At 56.2% G+C, this 25,373-nt stretch overlaps 9 protein-coding genes across 9 annotated transcripts; 5 read left to right on the forward strand and 4 right to left on the reverse strand.

The window, feature by feature from the left end:
• Window positions 1–66: 66 nt before the first annotated feature.
• Window positions 67–2,609, reverse strand: L226DRAFT_469708 (acyl-CoA N-acyltransferase; the record flags this gene model as incomplete). Its single annotated transcript, XM_067676239.1, has 10 exons — window positions 67–362; window positions 435–652; window positions 743–857; window positions 944–1,037; window positions 1,093–1,157; window positions 1,229–1,304; window positions 1,375–1,464; window positions 1,525–1,774; window positions 2,081–2,468; window positions 2,531–2,609. 10 exons carry the CDS (start codon window positions 2,607–2,609, stop codon window positions 67–69), a joined length of 1,671 nt encoding a protein of 556 aa, XP_067531378.1.
• A 276-nt stretch (window positions 2,610–2,885) lies between these two features.
• On the reverse strand, window positions 2,886–6,136 carry L226DRAFT_615923 (kinase-like protein). Its single transcript, XM_067686841.1, has 12 exons — window positions 6,077–6,136; window positions 5,871–6,008; window positions 5,703–5,819; window positions 5,592–5,645; window positions 5,439–5,531; window positions 5,099–5,383; window positions 4,958–5,047; window positions 4,632–4,910; window positions 4,446–4,568; window positions 4,315–4,385; window positions 4,216–4,250; window positions 2,886–4,161 (listed from the first exon to the last, which is right to left on the reverse strand). The coding sequence occupies exons 1-12, from the start codon at window positions 6,128–6,130 to the stop codon at window positions 2,960–2,962; spliced, it is 2,541 nt and encodes an 846-aa protein (XP_067531379.1). The 5' UTR covers window positions 6,131–6,136; the 3' UTR covers window positions 2,886–2,959.
• A 201-nt stretch (window positions 6,137–6,337) lies between these two features.
• Window positions 6,338–7,460, reverse strand: L226DRAFT_538620 (uncharacterized protein). The gene is made up of 4 exons (XM_067681533.1): window positions 7,325–7,460; window positions 7,008–7,257; window positions 6,857–6,945; window positions 6,338–6,799 (listed from the first exon to the last, which is right to left on the reverse strand). Exons 1-4 carry the CDS (start codon window positions 7,430–7,432, stop codon window positions 6,527–6,529), a joined length of 720 nt encoding a protein of 239 aa, XP_067531380.1. The 5' UTR covers window positions 7,433–7,460; the 3' UTR covers window positions 6,338–6,526.
• A 799-nt stretch (window positions 7,461–8,259) lies between these two features.
• On the forward strand, window positions 8,260–9,884 carry L226DRAFT_574468 (uncharacterized protein; the record flags this gene model as incomplete). Its single annotated transcript, XM_067685048.1, has 2 exons — window positions 8,260–8,547; window positions 9,441–9,884. The coding sequence occupies 2 exons, from the start codon at window positions 8,260–8,262 to the stop codon at window positions 9,882–9,884; spliced, it is 732 nt and encodes a 243-aa protein (XP_067531381.1).
• A 656-nt stretch (window positions 9,885–10,540) lies between these two features.
• On the forward strand, window positions 10,541–11,819 carry L226DRAFT_574469 (uncharacterized protein; the record flags this gene model as incomplete). The annotated part of the gene is made up of 4 exons (XM_067685049.1): window positions 10,541–10,609; window positions 10,669–10,894; window positions 10,952–11,568; window positions 11,640–11,819. The coding sequence occupies 4 exons, from the start codon at window positions 10,541–10,543 to the stop codon at window positions 11,817–11,819; spliced, it is 1,092 nt and encodes a 363-aa protein (XP_067531382.1).
• Window positions 11,820–14,589: 2,770 nt separating this feature from the next.
• L226DRAFT_574470 (uncharacterized protein) lies at window positions 14,590–15,207 on the forward strand (the record flags this gene model as incomplete). Its single annotated transcript, XM_067685050.1, has 3 exons — window positions 14,590–14,911; window positions 14,964–15,085; window positions 15,142–15,207. 3 exons carry the CDS (start codon window positions 14,590–14,592, stop codon window positions 15,205–15,207), a joined length of 510 nt encoding a protein of 169 aa, XP_067531383.1.
• A 566-nt stretch (window positions 15,208–15,773) lies between these two features.
• On the forward strand, window positions 15,774–16,842 carry L226DRAFT_615928 (uncharacterized protein). Its single transcript, XM_067686842.1, has 4 exons — window positions 15,774–15,975; window positions 16,052–16,320; window positions 16,385–16,477; window positions 16,537–16,842. The coding sequence occupies exons 2-4, from the start codon at window positions 16,126–16,128 to the stop codon at window positions 16,663–16,665; spliced, it is 417 nt and encodes a 138-aa protein (XP_067531384.1). The 5' UTR covers window positions 15,774–15,975; window positions 16,052–16,125; the 3' UTR covers window positions 16,666–16,842.
• A 156-nt stretch (window positions 16,843–16,998) lies between these two features.
• Window positions 16,999–21,763, forward strand: L226DRAFT_492494 (TIP120-domain-containing protein). The gene is made up of 17 exons (XM_067677390.1): window positions 16,999–17,081; window positions 17,135–17,160; window positions 17,218–17,367; window positions 17,422–17,534; window positions 17,587–17,684; window positions 17,743–18,147; window positions 18,200–18,295; window positions 18,347–18,423; window positions 18,474–19,514; window positions 19,569–19,992; window positions 20,049–20,119; window positions 20,174–20,268; window positions 20,321–20,424; window positions 20,487–20,654; window positions 20,707–20,853; window positions 20,906–21,121; window positions 21,178–21,763. Exons 1-17 carry the CDS (start codon window positions 17,043–17,045, stop codon window positions 21,562–21,564), a joined length of 3,657 nt encoding a protein of 1,218 aa, XP_067531385.1. The 5' UTR covers window positions 16,999–17,042; the 3' UTR covers window positions 21,565–21,763.
• A 406-nt stretch (window positions 21,764–22,169) lies between these two features.
• Window positions 22,170–23,114, reverse strand: L226DRAFT_443101 (uncharacterized protein; the record flags this gene model as incomplete). Its single annotated transcript, XM_067674839.1, has 1 exon — window positions 22,170–23,114. A coding segment is annotated over one exon (945 nt), but the record flags the coding sequence as incomplete, so codon positions are not given.
• Window positions 23,115–25,373: the final 2,259 nt, after the last annotated feature.

The raw sequence follows: 25,373 nt of genomic DNA on the forward strand, positions 1-25,373 counted from the left end.
CAAAAGGTCCAAGCGGAAGATCGTCGCCCGCCGGAACACTGACGAAGCGCATGCAGACAGCGCAGATCAGAGCAAAACGTGCGCCAGGTCCATGCCCATCCGCTTGACGTTCCGCTCCTTCGCGACCGCCTCCACCATCTCACGAGTGATAGCCATGAGCTCTTCAGTCTCACCAGAGCTGTCCTTTCTGATACGACGTCCGAGAAGCCCACACTCGTTCAGCGCGAACGCGGCGTCCTCGATCCGAAGATTCGTTGCGCGCGCAATGTCCGCGAGGGTGCACCGTACGACGACGTGCGTCGTGGCGCTTCCGTCTAGGTTTGCGGTCGTCTCGATGCTCCGCAAGGAAGTCCACATAGGGTCTGTCGCAGGTGGCCAAGTGGCCAAGTCAAGCATGTGTCAAACAGACGGTTGCACGAGCGAGAGAAGCATACCGTTCGTGTCGTTCAGCTGCGCCGTCCTATGCGCGATTGCCGATGCCGGGATCTCCTCGCCGTCCCAGCCCTTCGTGCTCTTCCGCCTCTTCTTCGAGATGGAGGAGCCGTCTTCCGTATCGCGGGAGGGTGAGAGCGCGATAGCATCAGAGATGTCCGTCGTAAGCCCGGTCGTGGTGACCTGTGCCGTGTCGGGCGGGAGCACGGAGAGCAGTCGTCTGACGGTGTGCGAGCGCGAATTGCAGCCAGCACGTTCCTCGGAGTCAGTATGGGCTGATGTTGAGCCAGCGCAACCAACAGGCACCCACCGGAAGAATCGCACGAGAGTGGACACCCAGTACGTCAGGTAGCTTCTGAGCCCCAGATCGGACAGCGGCCGCTCAGGTGTGCCAACTTTGCCGGCACGCCGCGAGAGCTCGTAACCTTTGACATGTCCCAAAGAGTCAACACGGATGGCAAACACTGGTGCACGGGCGCACGGCGCTACCGTGGCGCAGAAAAGCACTCACTGAACTCGATGAGCAGCATGCCGTAACCCTTCTTTTGATAAGGCGGGAGCACGACTATGCAGGCGAGATTGTAGTCGTCATACGACACTTTCTCCTGCGCGCGGAAGCGTGTCAACAGCGATACATGGAACCTCAACCGCGCCAATCACCTTTGAGAAGAAGCCCAGGACATGATCCCGCTGTGAGTCCGCATCTGTGAGGATGTAGAACAAAACTGCCAAACGGGGAGATGAGCACCCCTGATCAGTATGCGCTGGCCACGCGTAAGATGGTTCTACGCCTCACAGTTGTCGCAGTCGAAAAAGAGGGTCTTTATGTCAATGAACAGCTTGCCGAAGAGTGAGAGGTTCTGGCAGTATAGCTGTTGCAGGACCCGTGTCAGCAGGCTGTATGCAGCGCGTTCATCCGGAGAGAAACCGCTCTATACGCACCTTCTCCTTCGCACCGTCGACCTCCCAGATGATGTGGGCCCCACGCTGATAGACTTTGCGACCCGGTGGGCTTCGCCGAGTACACTTTCTCTAAGAGACCTGGCGTCCTTCAGCTCAAAGGGACGTAATAGGTGACACTGGTCAACGCACGACGTGAAGTTCCCATGCCTGGCCTTCCGCCATGTACTTGAAGCACCGATCGCAGACCCACAAGATGGAGTTCTGCCCAACGCCGTGGCTTCGTCCGAGGCCACCGGCGAAGAGATCAGAAGTGCGCCCATGCGAGCGAATGGAAGACCGTGCAACGCCAGGAATCCTGCCGGGAGCAGGAGGTGCCTGAGCGTTTGGGACGCCTGCATCTTCGGCCTCTGACTCGGTCAGAGGATAGGGCGAGAAGTACCTGCGTTGTATTAGCACGAGGTTGTGCAAAAGCTAACACGCTGAGAACGTGACGACGGAGAACGGCTCTGAGGGGTGATCAAGGAAATAAGGAAATGATCAAAGCACTGAGACTTCAGAGGAATAATGCCTCATGCACGGCTGTAGCAAGCTTCGAATAACCTACTGTGCGACATGGCCGCGGTAATGCCGCTTCACGCCAGGTGGGCGAGACTCAGTCGTCCAGCAAGCCAAAGCCACGCAGCTTCGCACTCGGAAGCTCTCCTCAAGACCCAGGCGGGGCCCCTCGGTAAAGAAGAGCACGTACCATGTCCTGATCTGCCATTTCCCAAAGATGACCTTGTCAAAGTTCCTTTTCGCGGTGATCTGCTTGTGATGCTCAATGTCGTATTCCTCCTCAGTGATCGTGCTTGTATCGGCCCTGTTCGCGTCCTGGTCTTCCGGTTGCTCCGACCCTGCAGCTGTGTCTCCATTCGCCTGGACTGGCGAGCCTCGTCGCGAGCTCTGTCCATCGGTCGAACCTCTCTTCCGCTTGCGAGTCGCGCCGTTGCTGTGGCCATTCGCTGCCACCTCGGCCTCGTGTCCGCCTGCAGGCCTCACATCGCGCTCTGCCACCCACTCGTCGAGGCGTTTGTCCGTGTTTACATAATGCACGTAGACTTCTTCGCCATGGCGTTCGAGGATGTTGGCCTGTCCTGCGCGTGCAGAAGACGTCTGATTGAGGCTTGCGGGCAGCATGGTGGAGGGTGGCACTTACGTTCAACACCGTTCCTGCTCACGATGCACACGTCTCTGTCTCCGCCATGGGAGTCCGGCGCGGGGAAGGCCTTGGGCATGAGGCTGGTTGTCGTGGAAGGGTTCTCTATGGAACGCGCTCAATGTCCACTGAAGCACGCAGCGGACTCGGAGTAAGCAAAGTGCGAGGCTAGCGTATATGGCCGTGAAGCTGAGAACTTGCGTGTCTAGAAGGGTGTTCTAGTGTACAAGACTTGATATCACAACAAGACAGGTTGGTGGCAAGAGGCAAGTCGCGCGTCGCGTCGCGTTGCCGCTCGCGCGCGCGGACGTTTTGTCGTCATATGGCATTGGCTCTGCATACAGAAACATACATAAACCCATTAATCATCCTAACCGTACTATGATACAACAATCAATGGTGCAAATACCAGGAGGAATCATCAACCATTCAACGGTGCAACCTCGGCGTCGACGGCGAAGTGACCAGCCTCAGTGTACAGTCCGGACCCGCGAACGACGCGTCCTCCGCCATCCCAAACCTCCCCAAGGTCAACATGTCGCCCCATCCCAGCCCCGCTGCAGCCCCAGCCACTCCGCGCACCCCACCCAATTGCGGCGAGAGTCCGCGGTTCCACTCGTCCCCATATATTTCCCGCATCACTTCGTCCATCAAGTCCTCCTCGTTCTCGTGCTCCGCGCCGGACCCGACAGCGTCCGCGTGTTCCTGCCCTTCGCCGCCAGTACCAGACGGGTCCCGCTCGCCAGGGGCGCCGTCCTTGGTCTTGCGCTTCCCGCCAGATTTGGTGCGTCGTCCGGTGAAGATGCTGTGGCACGTCCGAGGAGTCAGGCTAGCAAGGTTGAGCGGGGCACGACGCGCTTCGCCACGGTACGTGTAACCGATGCCGCTGCCGATGTGCTCGAGGCCCTTGGGGAGCTCCGGGACGGGCGGTGTAGGAGTCGAGGGAATCGGGGGAAGAGGAGCCTCAGCGCGACTGCGCTTCCGCAACTTGCTTGCCAATCGAGCGGGAGTCGAGTTGAACGTGTCGTCCGCGTCCTTCAAGGACTCCTGAGACTGCGATAGTCCTAGAATAGACTTGGACTTGCGTAAGAGCAGCGACGACTGGGAGCGTGCAAGCCGACGATAAGAAGACTCGGGAGCAGGAGTTGATTCAACAGAATCCAGACTGTCGAGGTCGTCGAAGTTCAGACTCGAGTACTTGCGGAGGTTGCCAATACGAGAGTTAGGCGGAGTAGGCAGGCCAGCGTGCGGAGTAGGAACCAGGTCGGGCAGGATCGATGCGTCGGCGTCGTGCAGATCACTGACAGGTCGAGCGTCCGGTACCACTGGGAGGGATCTCTTTGAAGACAACCTAGAAATGTCGCCAGTCTGGTAGACGCAAGATGAAGTAATGGTTTTGTCGCCGCAGTGTTGCTCTTGATCCGAACGCAAAGCCTGCAGGCTGTGTTTGACACGAGAAAGTCCGCTGTGGTGCGAAGGCCGACTAGGAAGAAGGTCTTGCTGCCAGTCAAAAGAGAAGGGCTCCTGGTTCTCGTCGGCTTGGCCGCTTGCAACAGGACCAGGGAAAGTACCGCCTCCGGTGGGATTCTTCTTGGGGGCGGCTCCCCGAGAGTGCACAGGCTGGAAGGGGGCTAACAACTAGATCAGCAGTAAGAACGTACTGTGTCAGGGACAAGTATTCAGACCTTGAGTGCGCAGCGCAGCAACGTCGTCCCAATCGCTGCAGCCAAGCGTAGTCATCAGCATCATGCAGGCGCGGATGTTACCCAATGAGCCAAACAAACATCTCCCTGAAGTATGCATGCATCTTCGCTCCAAAGCCATCAAGGCGCAGTGCTGGGTTGCGTTGCAGGCACTGAGAGGTTCCACAGTTAGGGGATGCGTAGCCATCAAGAAAATGAATCGGTAGTCTGACCTTCGCGACGAGCTGCAACGCAGACTCCTCCAAGCCGAAGTTAAGGTCCGGCATCCTTGCATGCAATATCTTGCTGTGCACTATTGACGTATGGGCCAAGTCATTTTCAGTGATGAATGGATGCTATGAATGGCTGTGGTCAGATTCCTGGGTAACAGACAGTATGTGCGGGTTGTGACTACGCACCGCTCCGACGCGTATCCAATAGACCACCAGGCCAAAGCTCCACCAGTCAGCAACGCTGTCGTGGTCCCAACCGAGTACTTGCTCCGGAGCAAGGTACATGATCTCGACCGGTTCGGCTGCATGCGACGTGATGGGCACTGGCTCATCGCGAGAGTGTGAGTACTTCGCTTGCTCGTAGTCTGATATGGATATATGCCCATCTTGTCCAACCAACATGCACTCGGGCCTGATGCTGGAATGCACGACTCCACGTTTATGTAACTCGCAGAGGCCTGCAGCCTGGTAGTTTCTCAGTGACACGTCGCATGGAAGGATGAGCTACTCACAATCTCTGCGGCACAGGTAAGAGCTTGATGGCTCGACAGCGGTCCACCGTTTTCGACGACGGTACGAAGGTTTGGTCCATCGGTCCTGTCCTACATTAACACAATCAGGCGTCGCATCACAGCGAATCGGCCGGTACATACCGTCACAAGATACATGGCCTTTGCATCCTCGAAGCTCCACCACAGCTTGGTGACGTATGGGAGCTGGGCATCAGTCAACACCCTCAATGCTCGCTGCTCCTTCCCTAATTGCGCTTCATGTCTTGTAGCCTCTTGCCCCGACTTTCTGACGAGCTTGACGGTGAATATCTTCCCGTCGTCTAGCTTGCGGGCGACTACCGACTCGCGGACGTCTTTGGAGCGGATGCTCTTGATGTACTCAAAGGAATTGGCATCCACGGACACAGTCGACTGTGGTTGCTGGTGCTTCGCACGATGAGCACGCGCTACATGGACGACGACAGACATAAACAACGCGTACCTCAGACTGCTTATATGCGGGCCTATCGGACGCTTCCACGATGGCACTCAGCGGTCTCCTGTTCTTGTCCTTCTTCGACACGACCATCACTTCCTACCCAACGCCGTCACTCAGAATGGGCAGCCCACCTCGCAAAAGGGCGCATACACTCACCTCTACGTCATCGTCCAGCCATCCCGAGTCCACCGCCTTGATATCGCCGACATGCTGCGAGCAAGGATATGAACGCCGTGAACGCTTCCAATTATTACTGACAAAACGTACCTCGACTTCAAAGCTCGCGTCATGAACGAGTAACCGACTGCCACTGGACGCCGCAGACAAGCCCGACTTCGAGCTTGACCTCCACGCCATGCCCGTGCGTCTCCTGAAGAATGCCTCCTGTATACTTGATCAGCGCAGGGCCCGCTAGCATCCACGTGGAGGACTTACCGGTATGGCCGTGAATGGCGGGCTCTGCTCTGCCGAGGCACCGCTAACGGCCGACGGAAGATGTGGCTCTGACTTCGACGCGGTCATAGCCATGCCTCCTCCGTCGTCGATGTCTAGCCGAGAAAGATCAATTGCGGTCTGTTGGCACGCAAGGCATGCATGAGCAACTAGGACGGTGAACGTGACTGGAGCTCGTGAACACCCACTCGCCGGAACCTCTTCTGGCCATACACCGCGGGTCGAGGTGTCGTCGTACTCATGTGAACTCCTCCAATAAGTCGGATATTTGGTTGGTGAGGAAACGATGCGTCGACGCGGAAGCTGGGATGGTGGAAGGAAGAGAGAGGTCGCTAAACGATGCATCTCGTCCGCTTCTAGCCGAGATCGAACCTCGATCTCTCCTCCTGATCGTGACGCACCCAATGGCACTCAATCACATCATCGCTGTTTGCGACGCCCGCGGAGGAGAGCAGTATTGGGAAGGATTCAAGAGTTCCTTCAGACAGAACGGGTGTATAATCAAGAGCATCTAATTCTACAATTACTGTTAAAATCCGGCCATATGATCTACAACTGCATAGTTCAATTCAATTCATTGTGAAGGGCGTGTCCGAGGTTCTTCGTCGCGGATAGCCGCATGCCTCGACCATCCGACATCATTCGACGGTGAGATCATCCCATCCACCACGATCTCTCATGCCGGTGGTGCCTCCAAGCTTGCCCTTGCCCCGAGACTTCCGGCCGCCAAGCTCCTTGTACATCTCGCGCATCTCGACCTTCGATGGTCTCGATGTAGCCTCGGCCTCCTGTCGCCATTTATCTTCGCGCATCTCTCGGGGGGTCTGCGTGCCGGAACGAGGCGACATGTATCCCGAGCGAGGCGATTGAGGGGGAGAGCGTTTGGGAATTGTGTGGAGATAGGTGGTGCGCTGATGTCGACGATGTGAGTCTCCGGTTAGAAGTTGCACCTGGAGGGAAAGACGTACCCAATCTTGCTTGGACTCGCGCTTCGTCCACTTCCCGGGGGGAAGACTCTCATCGTGGAAGTTCTCTTTCCTGTAGTGCTGGAACCAAACTTATCGAGATGCGTGCATGAGTCAGTATCTGCATGGGCCTAGACCAACTACCCACACGCACCATAGTTCAGAGTCTGACTCCTATTCCACTTCTTCGACACTCGTGAACAACGTGAAAGTTCCTTAATGGATAGGAAAGAGAATATCTTCTGGGACACATCGGTTGGAAATGCTCGTAGTGGGTCCCTCGGGATCGCCTTCAGTACGATAGGTTGAAGAGGGCTTGGGCGTGAACCACGAGTCGGTGAGTGTGGGCGAGACGCAGGTCGTGAGCTCGGACGTGACCTTCCAGGACTTCCTGGAAGGGACATCTGTGGGAGAGGGGTCAGGTCAATACGGGTGCCCCAGCTGCGCGCATTCAGAAAACTAGCAACTTACCACTCCGACAAGCTCTTCGTCGTCATCTGGCGAGATACCCCCGTTGGAAAGCGTTTTGTCGAGGGAATCGAGTGTCTGCGTGCGCAGGACGTCTTGTAGGAGGCTCATGATGGTAGAGTGTAGGAAGAAGAGGTGGTGGTCGCTGAGTGAGCCAGACTGGTCCTTAAGTAGTTGTATCTTCCGGCCAGTTGCACGTGCATGACGTCACGGTACCTCAGGCCCGGCGTGCCGATCCAGTCCAAATATGGAGATCCGACTAAAGACCGGTCTAGAGGCCGGTTATATAGTAGTTTTACGGTTGAAGTGAAGCCTAGTTCGGACAAGACTTAGACATTAGATTCAGCCTTTGAGACAAACTAAGGAGGATATGTGTTCAATGTGTAAGGTTTCACGTCTTTGTCTTTGTCTTTGTACCGTCCCATAACATTGCTGTCTACAAGTAGTAGTAAAATCGATACAACAGTGATCGTAACAGACTACTCTAGTGCAGTTGACGCTCCCATTTCGCCAATGGAACAGACTAGAGTGTCATTACGATGTGGTAGATTGGCAATACCAATGGCTTGAATTCCGGGTTGGACAAGGTCTGGACAATTTATCCAGAATATGTATCACTGGCTTGGCGGCGGAGCCACGTGCGGACCGGGCAAGCGGTTCCTCACCCTCTGAACCGTGATCGGGTGGCCCACAGCAACGTTAACCTGAACTTCTTACCTGCTCTTACCCAACAAGCACCTGTCTTGCAGCTATCCCAGTTGTTGACGGCCACCCTCTCGTCGTTTTCTCATTATAACGCTCATCACTCATCGACTGCGGCGGGGTGCGAGCGCAAGAGGAACTACTTGACGAACGTCGAAGCCCCCGCCAACCGCCACCCCGAAGAACCAACCATACAATCCAACCCCAGACGCAGTCTAGCATTTCTGAACACGCAAATGCCGAACACATCGCACCCAACGACCACAGCGTCAGCTATCCCACTTCCAGCGCCCCCGCAATCGACGTCTGGCCCACGACGCGCACAAGGAGCACGCAAACGCGCCGCCGCCGCAGACGATGCAGCATACCACGCTGCAGCGGGCACAAAACGCGCCGCTGGAGAGCGTGCAGACGGGGACCGCGACCGCGTCAAGCGCAAACGCGTCGACGGTTCCGCCGCTGGGGTGGCGTCAGGAGCAGCGGCCAACACGAACGGGGCGGACAAAGAGGAGAAGGGGTCTCTGGTGAGTCTTATTCATGACACTATGGTCCTCGCGCATTGTACCCTCGCGCCTCGGGCACATCGGATGTCTATGTTCAACTACCTCGAGACTCGACATACGGGGGGAACCCATCGACATCAGTCAGCGGGGCTCTGCGCCGTCAATGGGAGAGACCGTCCCGGTGAATATGTCATTGGCTCGTGTTCATTGGGCAGTCAACATAACGTCGGCCGGCCGCTCCCAATGATCAGCGTAGTTGAACATGCCGTTGTGATGCTGAAGCCGCCCCTCTGTATACAGTTCGCTTCATCTCCTGGCTGTTCCGTGCTGACGTCAGACGGGAGCTGAAGCCTGTATTTTCCGGCGCATGTATGCTTTGCGGCGAATACTTGCCTCCATCCAGTGCTTCTCCCGTTTCCCAGGAGACATGTCGTACTCCTGTGATCATACTATGAGCATGTTGTGCCTCGGCGCAATTGAGAACTGTCCGGCAGGCTCAACTACTTGTTCACGAGTGTTGTGCTGCCACTCAAATGATTGAGCAAGGAGGGATTGACATGTGTGGCCGCCCTTCTTGATGCGCTCTATTTTGGGCCAATAGGCGAGCTCGAGCGCGCTATTGACCCGTGGACAACTCGGGCAATTCGTGGCTCTCGCCTAGCTAACCAGGTTCTTATGCCGGCATTCGAGCAACGGGGGCCATGAAGCAGCTCACGATTGCGAGTAATCATTGGTTGCTCGACGCTTACTCGATCAAGTGGAGCTTGGTCGCCTTGATACAGGCAGTGAATATCTGGGGCCCATCTGGAAAGTCTACGGCGTGGCTCATCATCAGCACCTGCGCCTTCTGCTGACGTTCCCATCCCTCGCATCTGGTGTTTGGCAGGTCGCTGATGAACCGTTCCGACCCACAGGTAGATTTCACAACGCTACCGTCCGAAGCATTGCATCGGTACCTTGCCTGTTTCGACTTGATCCCAGAGCTGGATCCATCCCCACTGGCTGCAGAGGACCCCGGGCCGCCGTCCTCGCTGCTGAGGCCCAGAAGTCATATCCCACCCCACGGCCACGCACTTCGTCGGACGTCTACCACCAGCCCCGGACCTGGTCCGATGCCAACGGCGGCGAACCGTCCGCGTCGTGATCCAGGGGCGAACCGGCGTCGGAGTTCTCGGCTTGTGGAAGAAGAGCGGGCACCTGCACCTGCCCCCCTGCACAGCGACCTATCAGAGGTGGAGGGGATACTGGCGACGATTGCAGAGCGGCATTTCCGGGAGCAAGAGGTGAAGGAGGTGGACACGCTGGCGGCGTTCATGTGTGCGGTGAAGGCGAAGAGCATGTTCAAAGACCTCTCATGAAGAGTATACACCGTCTCTTGGGTTCCCAGGCAGCGCGCGTTAGGGGGCAGGGGAGTGTATGTATCGGCGTGACGTATCGACAGCTTCTGCGCCATTTTTGGAGCAGATGGACCAATCAGCGAGCGCGGCGAACTCGGCCTCCATGCGCCCGGTGTCTTTGTGCAGGCGCCCGCTGCCAGATATGGGCGTGCAGACAAGGTCCGGGACGTCGACGAGAAGGCGTCTCACGTTCATCTGGCATAGGGCACGGCGTTATTTTGGGTACGGGCATTCGCATGTTCGAGTCTCCTTGACAACGGTGCGGACATGCACATCCTCTGCCGCTCTCGCAGGCCTGTCACTGTCACCGGCCAGGGCTGCAACACTCGGTGGAGCACCACAACAAAGATTTCCAGCAGCCTTCCCTGCCAATCACCGCCCCACTTATAAACCTCCCGCTCCTCGAGAATGCTTCCCTCATCCCTCCTTCCCTCCCACCCTCCTTCCTCACTTGCAGCAGAGCTGCCTGGTTCTGTTTTCTTGTACGTCCCTCCAGTCTTATGATGTGAGTCAATGAGCACTAACCATCAAGCAGCGGCAGGTCTCCATCCCAGACTCGGTCTCTCCGCTATTCCCGAAGCTAGCTTCGCGTCGACTTTCCTACATTCTCTACAGCCATGAAGTTCGCACACTCTTTCGCTGCGCTCCTCGTCCTCCTCCCGGTCTTCACTCTGGCGTCGCCCCTGGTGAGTGAGGCCAGTGATCTGAGCTCAGCAAGGGTTCTCACCCGCGATCAACGTTGCAGGACTTCAACAACGGTGTTCGTACCGGTCAGCCGCAAGCCCCGAAGGCTCCCACTCCCCCGAAGGCCCCCACTCCCCCTAAGGCCCCGGCCTTCCCGGCCCAGGGTGGCAACAACCAGAACAAGGGTGGTAACAACGCCGGCAAGGCCTCCACGACGGCCGCTGCACCTCCGGCTGCCTCTTCGTCTGCTGCCAACGCCAACAGTGGCGACCCCCAGACCTCTCTGAGTGCGTATTCCTAATCTTATATCTGTCGAGTGCGTCCCTGAGTACGGCCAATCACAGCTCTCGTCCAGTCTGTGATCGCCACGGGCTTCGCGAACAATGGCCAGGATCAGCCCACTGCTGGTCAGGTTGCGTCGCTGACGTCGACGAACAACTTCATCAACTTCTGCGCGACCGTGTCTAACCTCCCGATCACGAACGGCCAGCAGATCAAGAGCGGCTCCTGCAACCCGGCGCCGATGGGTGTTATCGCGGCCTCGTCGAACATGCCCTCATCCAAGTTCGTGTTCCCGAAGAACGGGCAGACGATCGCTGCCAACCAGGACTTCACCATCCAGATGGCGATCAAGCACCTGAACACCGGCTTCTTCACGAACCCGAACGAGAACTACTTCGCGGCCCCGCAGACGGTGGACTCGGCGGGCGACATCACCGGCCACTCCCACGTCGTCGTTGAGAAGCTCAACGCGCTCGACCAGACCGACCCCACGGACCCGACGACGTTCGCCTTCTTCAAGGGCTTGAACGACAAGGCGCAGAACGGTGTCCTCTCTGCCACCGTCACCGGCGGTCTCCCCGCTGGCGTGTACCGCCTCGCGTCGATCAACTCTGCTGCGAACCACCAGCCCGCGCTCGTCGCCATCGCGCAGCACGGGTCGCTCGACGACATGGTCTACGTGAGTGATAGATCAGCACTTATCTCTCGTCGCTCCACTCGTACTGATGCGCGATCCTTGCTCTTCCCCAGTTCACGGTCTCGGCCAACGGCGCAGCTACCGGTGGCAACAACGCGAGCGGGACTGGCGCTGCTGCTGCTCCCTCCGCATCTGCCACCGTTGGCGCCATCAAGGGCTCCAACACCGGCAAGACCCCCGGACAGCAGGGTGGCTTCGCCGGCGCGCAGAAGGGCGGCCAGAAGAAGAACTGAGTGACCGCAGACATCCGCTGCCCCCCCCTCGTGATGTCGTGCGTGGTGCTTAGGCCGGGTGCCTTGCTTTCGTTCTCTCTTTGATGTCGTCGTTCGTTGTTCGTTCGTGTTGCCCCTCTGCTCATGGACTGTTCATGACGAGTACTGTGCTGCTCATGCTTGCTTTCATGGCTTGTGGTTTGTTGTATCCTTACGCATCATGTAGACTACTTATGATCGATAGGTCGGCGCGCTGCTGTGCGGAAGACCGCCCTCTTTAATAGATGGGTATACTGGGTTCTGGGACCCCCACACACTTGGCCGCCTTGGATCCGCTTCTTCTGCATGTAACGACCGTTGCAACGAGCGGCATGCATCTCCGTTTGATCAACGGAGACGTGCTCTGTGGGTAAGAGTTGTGGGGCGGAGGTATTGGCACGCTCGCCGCGTGAACGCAGACGACGTTCTAGTCTGCGACTATAGCGGGGTATGCGGCAGAGAGCGAACATGGTCGTCGAGGGACCCGGTGTGGTGGGTAGCAGGCTTGCGTCGTGGAAGCGCCGCTGCCACATGGCAAGTCAGAGGCTAGCGCTTAGCCTCCCCCCCGGGTTCGACGTAACCGCGTAACACCTTGGCACACATTCACGGCCTGGAGAGAGCAGAGGATCTTTTCTGAGCATATTGCCAGCCAGTGTCGTGAGCGTTGAAGACTGTGAAATTTGGACCCCTACACGCAGAAGCCGGAAGGTAAGTTAGTTAAACTGGAAAAGTTCGTGAAGATCGTCGTGTGCAAGAGTGTTCGGTCAGGTACGTGGTCACTGGCCATTGATTCGCTCCAGCCACCGCTCATTCACCATGATGTTTGTATCAGTCAGTCTCGCAGGACGACGCCACATGAGTCAGAGGAGATGGGTCTGGGTCGGGCGCTCCCAGATAGCTCCTCGGACATATGATCTGCACAAGCCAGTGGCAACTCGGGGCTCGACTGCGTTGTCGATTTTATGACATGGTCCTCGAAACAAATGAGGCTTTGCTTGACGTCTCCAACACATCTCTGTGTTTTGGTAACGCATGCGGTGAGTCCTACGTCTTTCGTGGCGTCCCGAGACTACTCTTTCGAGCAATGGGTATACCAGAGCCAGTTGGCTTCGCTTGGGGACATCGCAGTGGTCTATGCGCCCCAACTGGCGTATCATGACCGTTGACGCTGCATGCTCGACAGAAGTGTCGGTACGGGCTGGACTGTCCGAAATCGCTATCGTCATTGCTCAAGTGCTGCTGCGCTTCCGACATGCTTTCCTTGGTTCATAAAACCTTGCGAAGCCGGCCAGTGTGTTTGCATGTCCGGGATCAATATGTTGACCCAGGTTTACCTACCTGGACAGGTAATATTCGAGGGGTATCCGACGAAACGCAATCCTGTTCTTTGCATTTTTTGCTGGCGGAATTGTGGAGCGAATTCGTACGCAACTCCTGGACTGCGTCCAGACACGGTCCCGGAAGGACGACACTGACTGAATCACGCCGCGGCTCTCAGGCACTTGGATGGCAGATGGATAATCCCGTTCAATGTCGGTGAGGATTCATTGTTCTCTAGTGACTTCAAGGGCTGAATTGTACCTTTCTATTTCTGCTGTAGATGTGCAAACCATATGAATCGAAGTGAGTTCGGTATTTTATGGCGTCACTCTTTACCAATCAACTAACATCGGAATGAATGCTCTAGATTCGATTAGTGCGAGCGGTTCAGCCTACTTCAGGGCGGGAATTGCTGTAGTGGCCCGCGACGCTCTCAGGCAGCATTTGCAGGAGGTACCGCGATTCACTTGGAGTACCTGACGGGTTGATAAGCTAACTCTGTTCACCCGGCACTAGAGAAGCAGGAGAAGCACACGGGTGGACATGGAAAGTGACGTGCCCTAGGAACCCTCATTGGCGTCTAGGCCAGTTCTTTGACATTCCTAGATTGTGTACCTCCGACTAAAACCGCGGTTATTACTAGGAAGCATGGGCTGTGAACACTGACATCCGGTAAGCTCACTCTACATGGTCGTGCTTGACCCACTGGCTGACCTACCTAAGAGTTTAAGACAGGAAGGTTCACAGGCATGATGCATCGTCCCATACGTGCCCTCAAGCATCTCCATCTTCGTGAGCTTGCATACCCAGCTACAGCCTGCTATACAGTTCTGTGTGCCGGTGGCGTGCTGTCGAGTTCCAGAAGACCGAAGCGCGGCGGGCCGGTTCCTGCCTCGGCAAGTTCTCTTCGCTTCCATGCCTATGTTCGAGCCCTATGTAACTCATTGGTGCGATATGCGAGGGCGTTTGGACGTCGAGGCGTCGTACCCGCGCACAAGTGGCGCACGAGGCGCGTCATCGCCGGTCCAGTCAGCGTCTCGCCATTGCACGCGTGCCTTCGTCTTCTCGAGCAGGTCCAGTTTTGAATGCGGATGCTGATTTTCGGACCTAGGTCGACATCGGGTGCGCAAAGGCGAATAAGACTCCCCGATAGTTCCATGTGCCGAATTGAGGGTCGTCCACGCTTCCTCCGTTTGACAACCATACATTCAAGATTTTCCAAGGTACCGCGGTTCGCTGCCGTATCGTCACCCTGGTCTTGGGCCCGGCGATGATGCTGGGAAACAGGTTTGTAAGTGCAGAGCGTTCGAGTGCGGATGCTCACAGTATAAAAGTTGGCTAGATAGAGGCATACGGGCTGCAGGTCCTCAGCGACACTCAAGTCTGGACAGTCGATCCCCACACCTTCTCAGCTCGTTCGCCCCCGCTCACAATGCGTCCCTTCATCGCCACCGTCGTCCTAGTTGCTACGGTCGCCTCTGCGATGCTGCTCCCCAAGCGTGACAAGGCGATCTGGCAGAGTCCATTCTCTGGCACGATTGTGTCGCCTAGCGCAGGCAGCACGATTGTCCCCGCCGTTGACTTTGCCTTTGACTACGCTACCTCAAACTGGTGCGAGTCGGCATTCACGCCTTTCACGGTCTACCTCACACAGGGTGCCGAGCCGCCTTCATTCGACAATGTCACCACTGACGGCACCCTCGCCGATGGTAGCTACCTCTACAACTTGGGCAAGTTCACCGTGTCCAACTTCGGTAGGCATTTGAATGCATGATCTACTGAACACGTTCGCTGATTCACTTGCAGGCCTCCCGCTCTCCGCCGGTGATGCGCCCCCATCGACTTTGAACGTGCCTGCGGATGTCTTGCAGGTGTTGGATGGCACCCAGCCGTACCTCTCTGTCGTACAGGAGTTTGACGGCTGCCCGGTGAGCAGGAATATATCTGTGAATGTTCGAGGGTTTGTATTCAATCCTTTCCTTAGGGTCACATCACCACGGAGTACAGCTTGACGTTTGTGGCGATTACCGTTAACGCGTCGACGGCTTGACTGCCTGAGCTTCGATTTCTTTCTACGGGCGCGGCCTGGCTAAAACATTGCACCAATAGTCTAGTAAGTAGGTCAACAATCTTTGGTCAGTGCCTTGCGAAGGCTAATAGAGTTTGGCGTGTATACTATGGCATCTCCAGGGACTTGGTATCGCTTGCCGTAGATGTACCCGACAAAGGGTCTCAACAGAATTAACTTGAATAGACTCTCGAAGTAGTAGCACTCCGTACGGTCGGTGCTCCACTCGGAACAATCGATTTACTGTTGTCTCAGCGCTGTGAAGGTTCTGTCAGTGTTAGTTCGCACCGCAGAGACCCGAGCGGCGGAGCGCGGGCGTCCTCTACCCACCAGTCCTCACATCAAGGCGTTCCCATCAAAACGGCGACGCTTCGTGATGCCTCGTGCATCCTTCTAACGTTGTTCTGCATGTTCGCTGCTACTTGGAGCAAGTCAGCCTGAAGTGGCAAGAGCCATGACTCAATAAGCACGCGAAAGTTGGTGTAAACGGTCGGCATCGACCTGGCATCGACATCGCCCATTGCCCTCTTTCGCGATTCTGATACCGGTGCAGACAGGCCTCGCTTCCTCGTATTCCACATACAACATCCTTCGAAGACCCGGCGGCGCAGAAGAACCTGTGTTGTGTGGATGCAACGTGGTTGTAGTGCCGGCGTCTGGGGCCACTACAAAGAACAAAAGCCGGAATGGGATGTTGACACGCTTCCACCCGTCGCAGACGCCACCCGGCCTGGATATAAGGACAGACTCGTACGTCGATTCCCTTCTTCACACAGATCACCGCCCACCCCGCGCTGACCACCAACGCCACCTTACGACCACCCAGTCGTCTTAACAGGCACGCTTTGTGTCCTCCAGCATCACAACGTTACATCGCCACAGCTGACTCAAGTACCGGGGATGTCGCATATGTCTTACAGACAACCACGAGCCGGGAGCTCGTCTACCTCGAGTGACTACGAGGATCACCGCGACCCTTGGGGCGATGATATGAGTGAACTCTCCGAGCTTGAGTCAGAGTCGGACTACACTCCCGATACCGACGAAGAAGCGCATAGAGAATCGAAGAACGAGCCCGAAGGCCGCCAGTTCAATGTGAGTCTCCTCAGAATCCCTTGTGGCGTGGTAGCAAATTACTGAAACCGATTGTTTTCCGCAGCTTAGACAGCCCGTACTAGTGAAACCCAGAGGATGTCGCGAATGGTATGCGGGCACTGTCGTGAAGATTCGTGAACCTTCAAAGGAGCACAATGTATGTTTTGTTCTCGATATGCTCGCCGCTATTCTCAATTTCTGACCGTTATCCTGCAGAGACCCTGCCGGCTATACGTCGTCGTCTTCCGACGATACCGGACCAACATCAGGGACGCTTTCTCACCTCTCGAAGGAAGCATCGAACCAGACACACCTCAACTACGCTCGCTGCTGTTGGGGTCATGATCAGGCCCATGGGGTCCAACCGTGGTTTCAAATTTTGCTGTCGATGTCATTCATTGTTTTCTATGTACGCTATCCGAACGCATACCCTTAGTAGTTCATACCACGGACCCACATGAGGGGTCTCGATTGTATTCCTGACAATGTACCAGTATCGGTTAGCATGAGCGCATGACTGTCCCCAGTCTGGCGAGGTTATACGACGTCGAGGCTCGGTTCGCCGTGGTGAGCCTGGATCAAGAAAGGACTATATGCCTCCGGACCTTGAGCCTAGCATAAGCAAAGACGCCCATTGTACGCGTCGGGTTTGCGCCACAGCTTCAGCCACTTCGTCTTCTTCCTCGTTCTACCCTCAGTCCCGCCCCCGATAGTCATCCAAGATGACGAAGACATATATCATGAATGGTCTGGTGGAGAAGGTGAGCTCATTGCTATGTATGCGGGGTGTCCACTGATGCACACGATGTGATAGATGCAATCCCCAGACCAGGACTTTCGGTGCGTGACCGCGACAAAGCCGACGCGTGCCCTCATTCTCTAACGCGATCGCGGCAGGTATATGGGATTGAACGACTTGCTGCTCGAGATCAAGCAAGATCCAAACAGCTTTTTGGGCGATGAGGCCACCGAGAACAAAGTCCTCAAACAGGTACTGACCCTGGTGGAGGACAAGATATCGGAAGTGAAGAACCAGGCCGTGAAATGGTGTGTACTGTGTCAGATATGTCCTAGCGTGTCCCTAACAACTTCAACGTGAAGTCTTGGTCAACTCATCAAGATCATCCGCGAGTCCCAGATGGAGTTTGTCGTCGACAAGCTCATCGAATTTTCCGCTGGGAAGGATGAGGAACTGAGGGATATTTCCGGCCTTGGTATGTGCCATTTCTGCTTGGATACTGCATTTTGCCGACAACATACTGGCAGCATTGAAGACCATCACGTCGGAGCTTCCTCCGGAAGGCAAGATCGCGACAAAAGCATGTGAGAAGCTCACCCCGAAGCTACTCGCACAGGCGGCGAATGTATGGTGTCTCTTGTCCTCCCTTACCTGCTTGATGTTCATCGGTACCTCTCGCATAGCCCGATACCCCTCCAGAGACTCTGATTGAAACCCTTGCTATCTTGTCTATCCTGATCACGCGCTTCCCGGCATACCTAGCCAACGTCGAGCCACAACCCGTACCAACTTTGACCCCATTGCTCACCCACTCTCGTCCTGCGGTAAGAAAACGCGCTATCACCACTTTGGCCCAGTTCCTGCCGCATGCCCAACCACAAGATACTGCTACGCTCCTGAATGCGGTCGTTCTGCCAGGACTCGCGCCGTCTGCCAGCATTGACAAGCAGCGCACTGTCGTGCAATTGGTGGCTGCCATCGCGCGTCACTCCCCGCACCAAATTGCTCCCACCGTGGGTGACATCATCCCGAGTTTGCTTAAGGACGTTCAGCGCGAAGACGAGGAACTGGTTGAGAGCTGTTTGCAGGTGAGCACATCGCTGCCGCATGCCAAGCACTTCCTGAATCAAAGTACGTCAGGCTCTCGAAGCCCTGGTTCTCAAGTGCCCGACCGAGATCACGCCCTCTTTGAGTTCCATAATACAAGTTGGTAACCAGTACATCAAGCATGACCCTGTACGTCACTCTAGGTCTTTGGTTTATGCTTGGTATTGATGTATCTTGTAGAACTACGCTGGGGGTGATGACGACGAGGATGAGGAGATGGCTGACGAGGAGGATGAAGACGAAGATCTTGGCGACGAGTCAGTTTCATTGCCATTCGACGTGTGGCGCTATGTTGATTATGAAGCAGATACTCTGATGATGAAGACACCTCCTACAAGACTCGTCGAGCTGCAACCAAGCTGCTTGCTTCAGTCATAGCTACGCGGCCTGAGTTGCTCACGACACTCTACAAGTCGGTCTCACCAGTTCTCATTTCGCGTTTCGGCGACCGGGAAGAGACCGTGCGTGTGGAAGTATGGTCCACATACGCCATCCTCTTGAACCAGACTGGTGTGTACGGCGGAAGTCCCCAAAGCAACACTGAGCACACTGTCGGGGGCAAGCGCAAGCGGGAGGAAGGTATGGACGTCGAGGAGACTCCATATAGTCTACTCCAATCCCAGGTACCTTCACTGGCGAAGGCACTTCTTGGACAGATGAAGTCGCCGAAGACGCCATCAACCACACTCGAGACTGGATTCTCTCTGCTTCACAAGCTATTGACTGTTCTTCCTGGGTCTCTGGCGAACCAGTCTGCCCAGATTATCGCCAGCGCGAAGTCAGTTCTGTCGTCCTCATCTCGAGCCAGCTCGGCATCCCTCCAAGTCACTTGCATGTCTTTCCTCGCTCTCTTCTTCGCCAAGCACGCTCCTCCTGTCTATAGCGGTCAACTTGACTCGATCACCCCTCTGCTGCTTCAGGCTCTCGCAGAGAAGCACCCTCGAATCGCATCGGAAGCATTCCGGAACTTCTCGTCCCTTCTGAACGCCATGCAACCTGTCAAGAGCGGGGCTTGGGTCGACCGGGTGTACGACGAGGCCGTGAAGCGGTTGAGCAACCATGATACGGACGCAGAGGTCCGCGCATGTGCCGAGGATTGCATTGGCGACCTTTGGATCTCGGCGACTGACATCATGAAGACGAAGAACAGGAAGGAGTGGGAGTATATCTGCAGAACTACCGGACGCACGGACGGCGCAGTGAAGGTTGTTACTCGGGTTGCCACGAACGTCGAGATCGGAGATGAGTGGGTCAATGGCGGCATCGAATGGGTGACTGTCCTCTTGAAGAAGAGCGGTCGCGTAGGCAAGGTTGAAGTTTTCAACTGTCTTGACGCTTTGTTGAAGGGGTAAGACAGACTCACTCGTATTCTCATGTTCTTCTGATTTACACTCTGCATCAGGTATTCCGCGATTCCATCGGACCTTCCCGCAAACCTGATCCCGACGCTCAAGCCATACTTGACTTCCAGCGATATCGCACTACTGGGCGCTGCGCTGGATATCGTAGCTTTACTACTGGAGCTTTCTCCGAAGTCGACATTCCCAGAGGTTGAGCGGGATATTCTGCCTGATGTCTACACCATCGCACACTCGCCTCTAGTCGCCGGTGCACCATTCGAGTCACTGTTGTCGTTCTTTGCCGCGCTCGTGGAGGCCGACATGCAGATCGCTACTCACGTCGTGCCCAACTTGGTCTCTTGCGTCGAGAAGGCGCCAAAGGCTGAGGCGTCGCTTACGAACGTGGCCAAGTGCATCGGGCAGGTCGTGTTGGCTCAGCGTGCGGTTGCTGCTGGTACCATTGCTGAATTCGCGAGGCATTTGAAAGTATGCAGGTTGTGTCTAAGCAGAGAGATCCTACTAATATTCCTTTTCGTCATCAGCCTTCCTCCAAGGCGAAAACTCATCAGGTCGTGCTTAGTCTGCTGGTCATGGGTGAGGTCGGCCGTTTCATGTGAGTGTTCCTTTCCTTTTCCAAGATCTCGCCCTTACTTCTTCCGTGGTACAGCGACATGTCTCCTCAGCAGGACATCTTCAACCAAGCAATCGATAGGTTCACCGCTGAGCAGGAAGAAGTTCGCACTGCCGCTGCATTTGCTGCAGGTATGCATAGGGCAGGGATGTTCAGTCTGTACCCGAGCTAACGTGATCGCAGGTAACATGGCCGTCGGAAACCTGCACCACTTCTTGCCCCTTATTGTCAAGATGGTTGAACACGATCAGTCGAAGCGTCTCCTTGCCCTCCATGCTATCAAGGAGGTGGGTTTCGCTTCTGTTCACGATGTCTTCCCCATCCCCACGATACTGACGTCCTGTGGCAGATCGTCACCCATTGCTCTCATGGTCAGCTGGAGATTGCCGCGGACATGCTTTGGACCCCGCTATTTGAGAACTCGGAGAACCAAGAAGAGACTACTCGCAACGTCGCTGCGGCATGTTTGGGCAAGCTCACTACCACGCACCCAGGTCGCTACCTGCCCCAACTCCATGTAAGTCTCGTCAAACACCTAATCGGCCGGTAGCTGATATACATCGGGACAGGCTCGCATCAACGACCCAAATCCTGCCACAAGGGCCACCGTATTAACAGCCATTCGTTACACATTCGCGGAGAACGCTGCGTCGTTCGACGAGATTCTCGGCGGTGTTATCATGGACTTCCTGTCTCTCCTCTCTGATGCAGACTTGGTAAGTATTCTCGTATCATCCCAAAGGGATACAATCCTCACCTCAGCCATAGACCGTGCGGCGTTTGGCCCTTTCTGCCCTCAACTCTGCTGCTCGCTCACGGGCGCACCTCATCCGCGACCATCTGCCAACGCTCCTTCCTAGTCTGTACAAGGAGACGGTTGTCAACCCTGACCTGATCCGTACGGTACAGATGGGTCCGTGGACGCACAAGGTCGATGACGGCCTGGAAGCGCGCAAAACGGCTTATGAGACGCTGTATACCCTCGTGAGCATCCCCTCTTATTGCATCCGTCCTTGCTAGCTCTGACGAGAGTACGATAGTTGGACAATTGCCTGCCGAAACTAGAGTTACACGAGTTCCTTGGCCGCGTGGCGGCAGGTCTTGCGGACGACTCGGATGAGGTCAAGGTCATTTGCCACATGATGCTCTTCCGCCTGGCGCAGGTTGCGCCGACTGCCGTCGCTCAGCGCTTGGACGATCTCACCCCGCCGCTGGAGAAGAGCATGAACGGACCCGCTGTTACAAAGGACACTGTCAAGCAGGATTTGGAGCGCGCCGCGGAGCTCCAGCGTAGCACTTTGCGTGCCGTCGCTGCGCTGAGCAAGATCAGCCAGCCAGGTGCGAGTCCCAAATTCGACGCCTTCGTCGCCACGACCGCGAAGTCGCCGCAATGGGGCGCTGAGTTCCGGGAGCTAGTCGGGGCTTGATTCGGAGTTGCCTGGATCGTCTGGTGTCTTGCTGTGTATGTTGAAACGACAAAGAATACGAAGAACATGTACCTTTCTACTCCCCCAAACATCTGTAGCTAGATAGCTGTCCCTGTACACTGTTTCCTTCCACGTGCTAATAAGATCAAGAGGTTGCTCCTGCAAACGATAACAAATGACAAGAAGTTCTCGACCTATCACACCAGACGGACATGTGCTTCATCTAGTTGCACGTTTACCACTCTGCCGGGGAAGGTACGTGCAAGGTCCGGTGTAAAGAGGTTCAGCTCGACGGAAGCGAGGTATTCGAAGACGAGTGGATCTGTCTCTAGACGGCCGGCGGTTTCCCCTTGCTCCTCACGTCGGTGCACTAGGGCAGCAAACGCCGGTTGGCCCGCTATGACAGGTAGAGTGGCATTGGTGAGAAGGAGAGCGTTGGCATGAGCGGGACGGTTCAAGCCGATGGAAATGGTATGGTCTTGAATGGTCAGCAGACAAGCAGTATCAGTGATGCCTCGCTGGACAATCATCGCGCGGTATGCTTCCGAGTCCACCGATGTATTTCTAGCAGGTCGCGATATCGGTAGAGGTGTGCCGAAGCGTGCGACGGTATACTGAGCCAGGAGGCCATTCTCGGTACAGGTCCCATCGCCATCCGTGTCGTCGGACTCCAATGCATCCGCGAGGCTCCTTGGGGCCCAAGTAAAGCCTGGTATACGGAGTTTGTCTGTAGGCACCAGAGGCCATCGTCTTGGGACTTGCCTCATCTGCAGGATGAATTCCTTCATGCGGCGTTCTGGCGCATCGTCGCCGGTTATGGAGAGGAGAGCCGAGACGTCGATAGGGAGCAACCCAGCGATGGCAATGGTTTCGTCTTCCGGCTTGCTGGTCGTGCGACGTCGAGCGAGCATGATGATGTCGCGGAGAGTGCATGGTGTATTCGGAGATCCAAGCCTGCGGGCTCGGAAGGAGAGCAGGGGAAGGAGGCCGCGAGAGAACTGCTGTGCCATGTGCTGCGCGGGGTCGCCGTCGAAGGACTCGAGCTTGCGGGCGTCCATGAGCCCATCGGCGAACTCGAAGTAGAGCTTCCGTGCCAGAATGCCTTCCTGCAACGTCCAGACGCGGGTAACCCATCCGGAGGTTGCGATCCGCAGCACGTTCTCTTCCCAAGAATGGGACCGAGCGCATGAGGCGCGGATGCCTACGTCGAACACGAGTACGGTGTGGGCGTCCTCGTAGGTCTGTCCCATGAGTTTAATTGCGCGCTTCCTCAGGTCCTTCGTGTTGGGCACGCAGAGTGAGTCCATCCAGAAGGCACCCGACGCGGGAAGAAGCTCCTTGGCCAGACCCGCGATCCGCGCAACCTGGCAGGTCGGCAGGCCTTCCTCGGTCGTGCTGCCGAGACCGTCCGACCACACATGGGAGATTGCGACGTACGGTGCGTCTGGGGCGCTCCTGACGCTCAGCCGACCTGCTTCACGGTCGAAGACGACTACAGGGACGACGCCGTCAGCAAGACGCGATGTGACCTCGGAGAGGGGAGGTATGACGTGGGGACACGTGCAGGAGGGGTCGACATGCCGTGGTTTGTAGGAGCTAGCGTCGATGGTGTAGAACTTGCACGCAACTCCAGTGCAGCGCTTGTGTTCGTCGATGGCTCCCCGGGTGTATGGCTTGAGACGAATGAGGTTGGAAAGCACGGGGATAGGAGCGGCCTGTACGAAGGGGATGGAGACAATGAAGGGGCACCAGCCGGCTCTAAGGAGCTTTTGGCGGCATAAGAGCGTGACGCTCCCGATATACCCGTGCTGCATCGCGTCGACATCGCCAAGGGCCTTGCAATCTTCGATTTCTTCCCAGGTGGTTGAGATACAGTGACAAAGCGCGGATAGGAATGTCCCGAGGGCACAGATGATCTCTTCCGACTCCTCCAACGGGACTCCTGCCCGGAGAAAAATGCTCCATTGGACCATGCATACTTCGTACTGAGCAGACAGTGCCCGACGCATGAGGCGTGCAGCCGCGACCCCATGCCGCAGGTAGGCGGCACTATCATGCATCTTCGCTTCCAGCACACGGATCGACCACCCGAAGAGCAACCGAGACAGCGCCGCACCAGAGAGGACAGGGCGGCCGTGGTCGTTGGAGGTCAACAGTTGGTTCTCGGCCACCTTGACACCTGTGAGGATTTCCAAGAGCCCGAAGCTCATCGCACTAAGCCATAGCGCGGCATCGTCGCGAGGACTCGGGCACTTCCCCGTACGTCGAGCCTTCGTGTAGCTTGACAATGTTGGGAAGAGGGGATAGCCATCATGCGAAGCGCCTAACCAGGGAATGTCGAAATTCCGTCCCCAGTTGCAGCCCAATAGGCGGAAGACCCAATGATCATCGTCAAGATGGAAGTTACCGGGGTGCAGCAAGGTCCTCGCAGGGCACATTCCTGTAGTTTCAAGTCGATTAGAATCACCTTAGAGAACCATGGTAAGTTATGCACTTACTGTTCAATCCACGGGCAGCCTCCTCCTCCTTGGACGCACGAGACCATGGCATCGGAGACCAGATGGCTTGTCTTCGTGCTCGACACTCGTCTTGCCAGAAAGCCGTGATGGTGTCGAGGAAGGCAGCGAGTGAAGTGCTCGGCTCCCGGCCATCAGATTCGACCATCTGGTGCATGGTCATCGCGAACCCGCACCGTCCCGGGTGAGGCGGATAGCGTGTTTTCACGTTCACCACGGTCATCATGCCAGCGATCAGGAAGTTGAGAATCGAGGTGAAGTCCTTGGGGAACGTGAGAGGATCCCCTAGAGAGGGACAGCACTGGTCTGCGAGGAGATTGACCAGTGTGCGGAAGGAGGCACTTGGGCGGTAGAACGAGTCCTGAGGAGGGGTCGAGCCTAGGAAGGTGAGTGTCATTTCGTCCCTCCGTCGCATGAACTCGGATCGGAAGTGTTGCAAGGCGTCGTGGAAGATCCGGATATGGACATGGGAGGTGTCGATGGGAAACACGACAGGGGGCTGCATGTGTATGATGGGGAACCAGGTCATAGTTTGAGTAGTGCCAGCAACTTGCGAACCATCACCTCCAACTTCACTATGAAGACCGCTTCGCAGTATGTAGTTGGTCGGCACCTGTCATTCTAATCAGCTCTCAGGAGGACGCCAGTGCCTGTGGATACACACCGCAAGGAACGGATATACACGTATCCGCCCGATGAACAAAAATGTGTAACCAACTGATTCGTCACCTTCTGAGCTGGAGTCTCCGAGTCCTGCCAACGGCGCTACTTCGGCATGCTGTTCCGTGTTGGAGGGTTGAGTACCTGGATCGGTCGGGCCATGGAGAGGAGTAGAATCCAGCTCAATCATGGGAGCCCCAGGTTCGATACTGGGAGGATCGTCAGGGCGACTAGAGGTGATTTCAGAAGATATGTAGAAAGTTACAAGATGACATACGACGTACGACTTGGAGAGCATACCCAGGATCCTCCACAGCTGTGTTGAGACTACTTTCCACAGGAATGATACCAAACGCACAAACATCCCCCCGAAACCGCGAGGATGGACGAGAAGACGACATGTGGGGTGACGTTGGCCGTCTTAAGACCAGAATCGGCTCATGCAACTCGTGTCTCTCTGGCGCACATAACTGTATTGCAGATACATTGAACTTAATGGACATGCCGGAAGCGTCAGTCTTCAGAGACCATGGGCCGCTGGGACGTGAGAAACCGTCAGTCAAAGTTGAATGGAAGGTGGACATGAGCGTATACACCACCTGTCGAGTGCCATCCCCCTTTCAAGTCAAGAAG

This window comes from Lentinus tigrinus (genome assembly GCF_003813185.1).
Source record: "Lentinus tigrinus ALCF2SS1-7 unplaced genomic scaffold L226scaffold_34, whole genome shotgun sequence".
In the NCBI taxonomy this organism is placed as follows: domain Eukaryota; kingdom Fungi; phylum Basidiomycota; class Agaricomycetes; order Polyporales; family Polyporaceae; genus Lentinus; species Lentinus tigrinus.

Coding starts and splice junctions, on each gene's coding strand:
- L226DRAFT_615923 (XM_067686841.1), bottom strand. CDS start 6,130: ATGAGTACGACGACACCTCGACCCGCGGTGTATGGCCAGAAGAGGTTC. Junction 4,911..4,957: donor TTACCTGTGCCGCAGAGATT/GTGAGTAGCTCA, acceptor AGAAACTACCAG/GCTGCAGGCCTCTGCGAGTT. Junction 4,569..4,631: donor ATTGGATACGCGTCGGAGCG/GTGCGTAGTCAC, acceptor AGCCATTCATAG/CATCCATTCATCACTGAAAA.
- L226DRAFT_538620 (XM_067681533.1), bottom strand. CDS start 7,432: ATGAGCCTCCTACAAGACGTCCTGCGCACGCAGACACTCGATTCCCTC. Junction 7,258..7,324: donor ACGAAGAGCTTGTCGGAGTG/GTAAGTTGCTAG, acceptor CCTCTCCCACAG/ATGTCCCTTCCAGGAAGTCC. Junction 6,946..7,007: donor GAGTCAGACTCTGAACTATG/GTGCGTGTGGGT, acceptor CATCTCGATAAG/TTTGGTTCCAGCACTACAGG.
- L226DRAFT_615928 (XM_067686842.1), top strand. CDS start 16,126: ATGTCGCATATGTCTTACAGACAACCACGAGCCGGGAGCTCGTCTACC. Junction 16,321..16,384: donor CCGAAGGCCGCCAGTTCAAT/GTGAGTCTCCTC, acceptor TGTTTTCCGCAG/CTTAGACAGCCCGTACTAGT. Junction 16,478..16,536: donor AACCTTCAAAGGAGCACAAT/GTATGTTTTGTT, acceptor GTTATCCTGCAG/AGACCCTGCCGGCTATACGT.
- L226DRAFT_492494 (XM_067677390.1), top strand. CDS start 17,043: ATGACGAAGACATATATCATGAATGGTCTGGTGGAGAAG. Junction 20,425..20,486: donor CCCTCCATGCTATCAAGGAG/GTGGGTTTCGCT, acceptor GTCCTGTGGCAG/ATCGTCACCCATTGCTCTCA. Junction 20,854..20,905: donor TCCTCTCTGATGCAGACTTG/GTAAGTATTCTC, acceptor CCTCAGCCATAG/ACCGTGCGGCGTTTGGCCCT.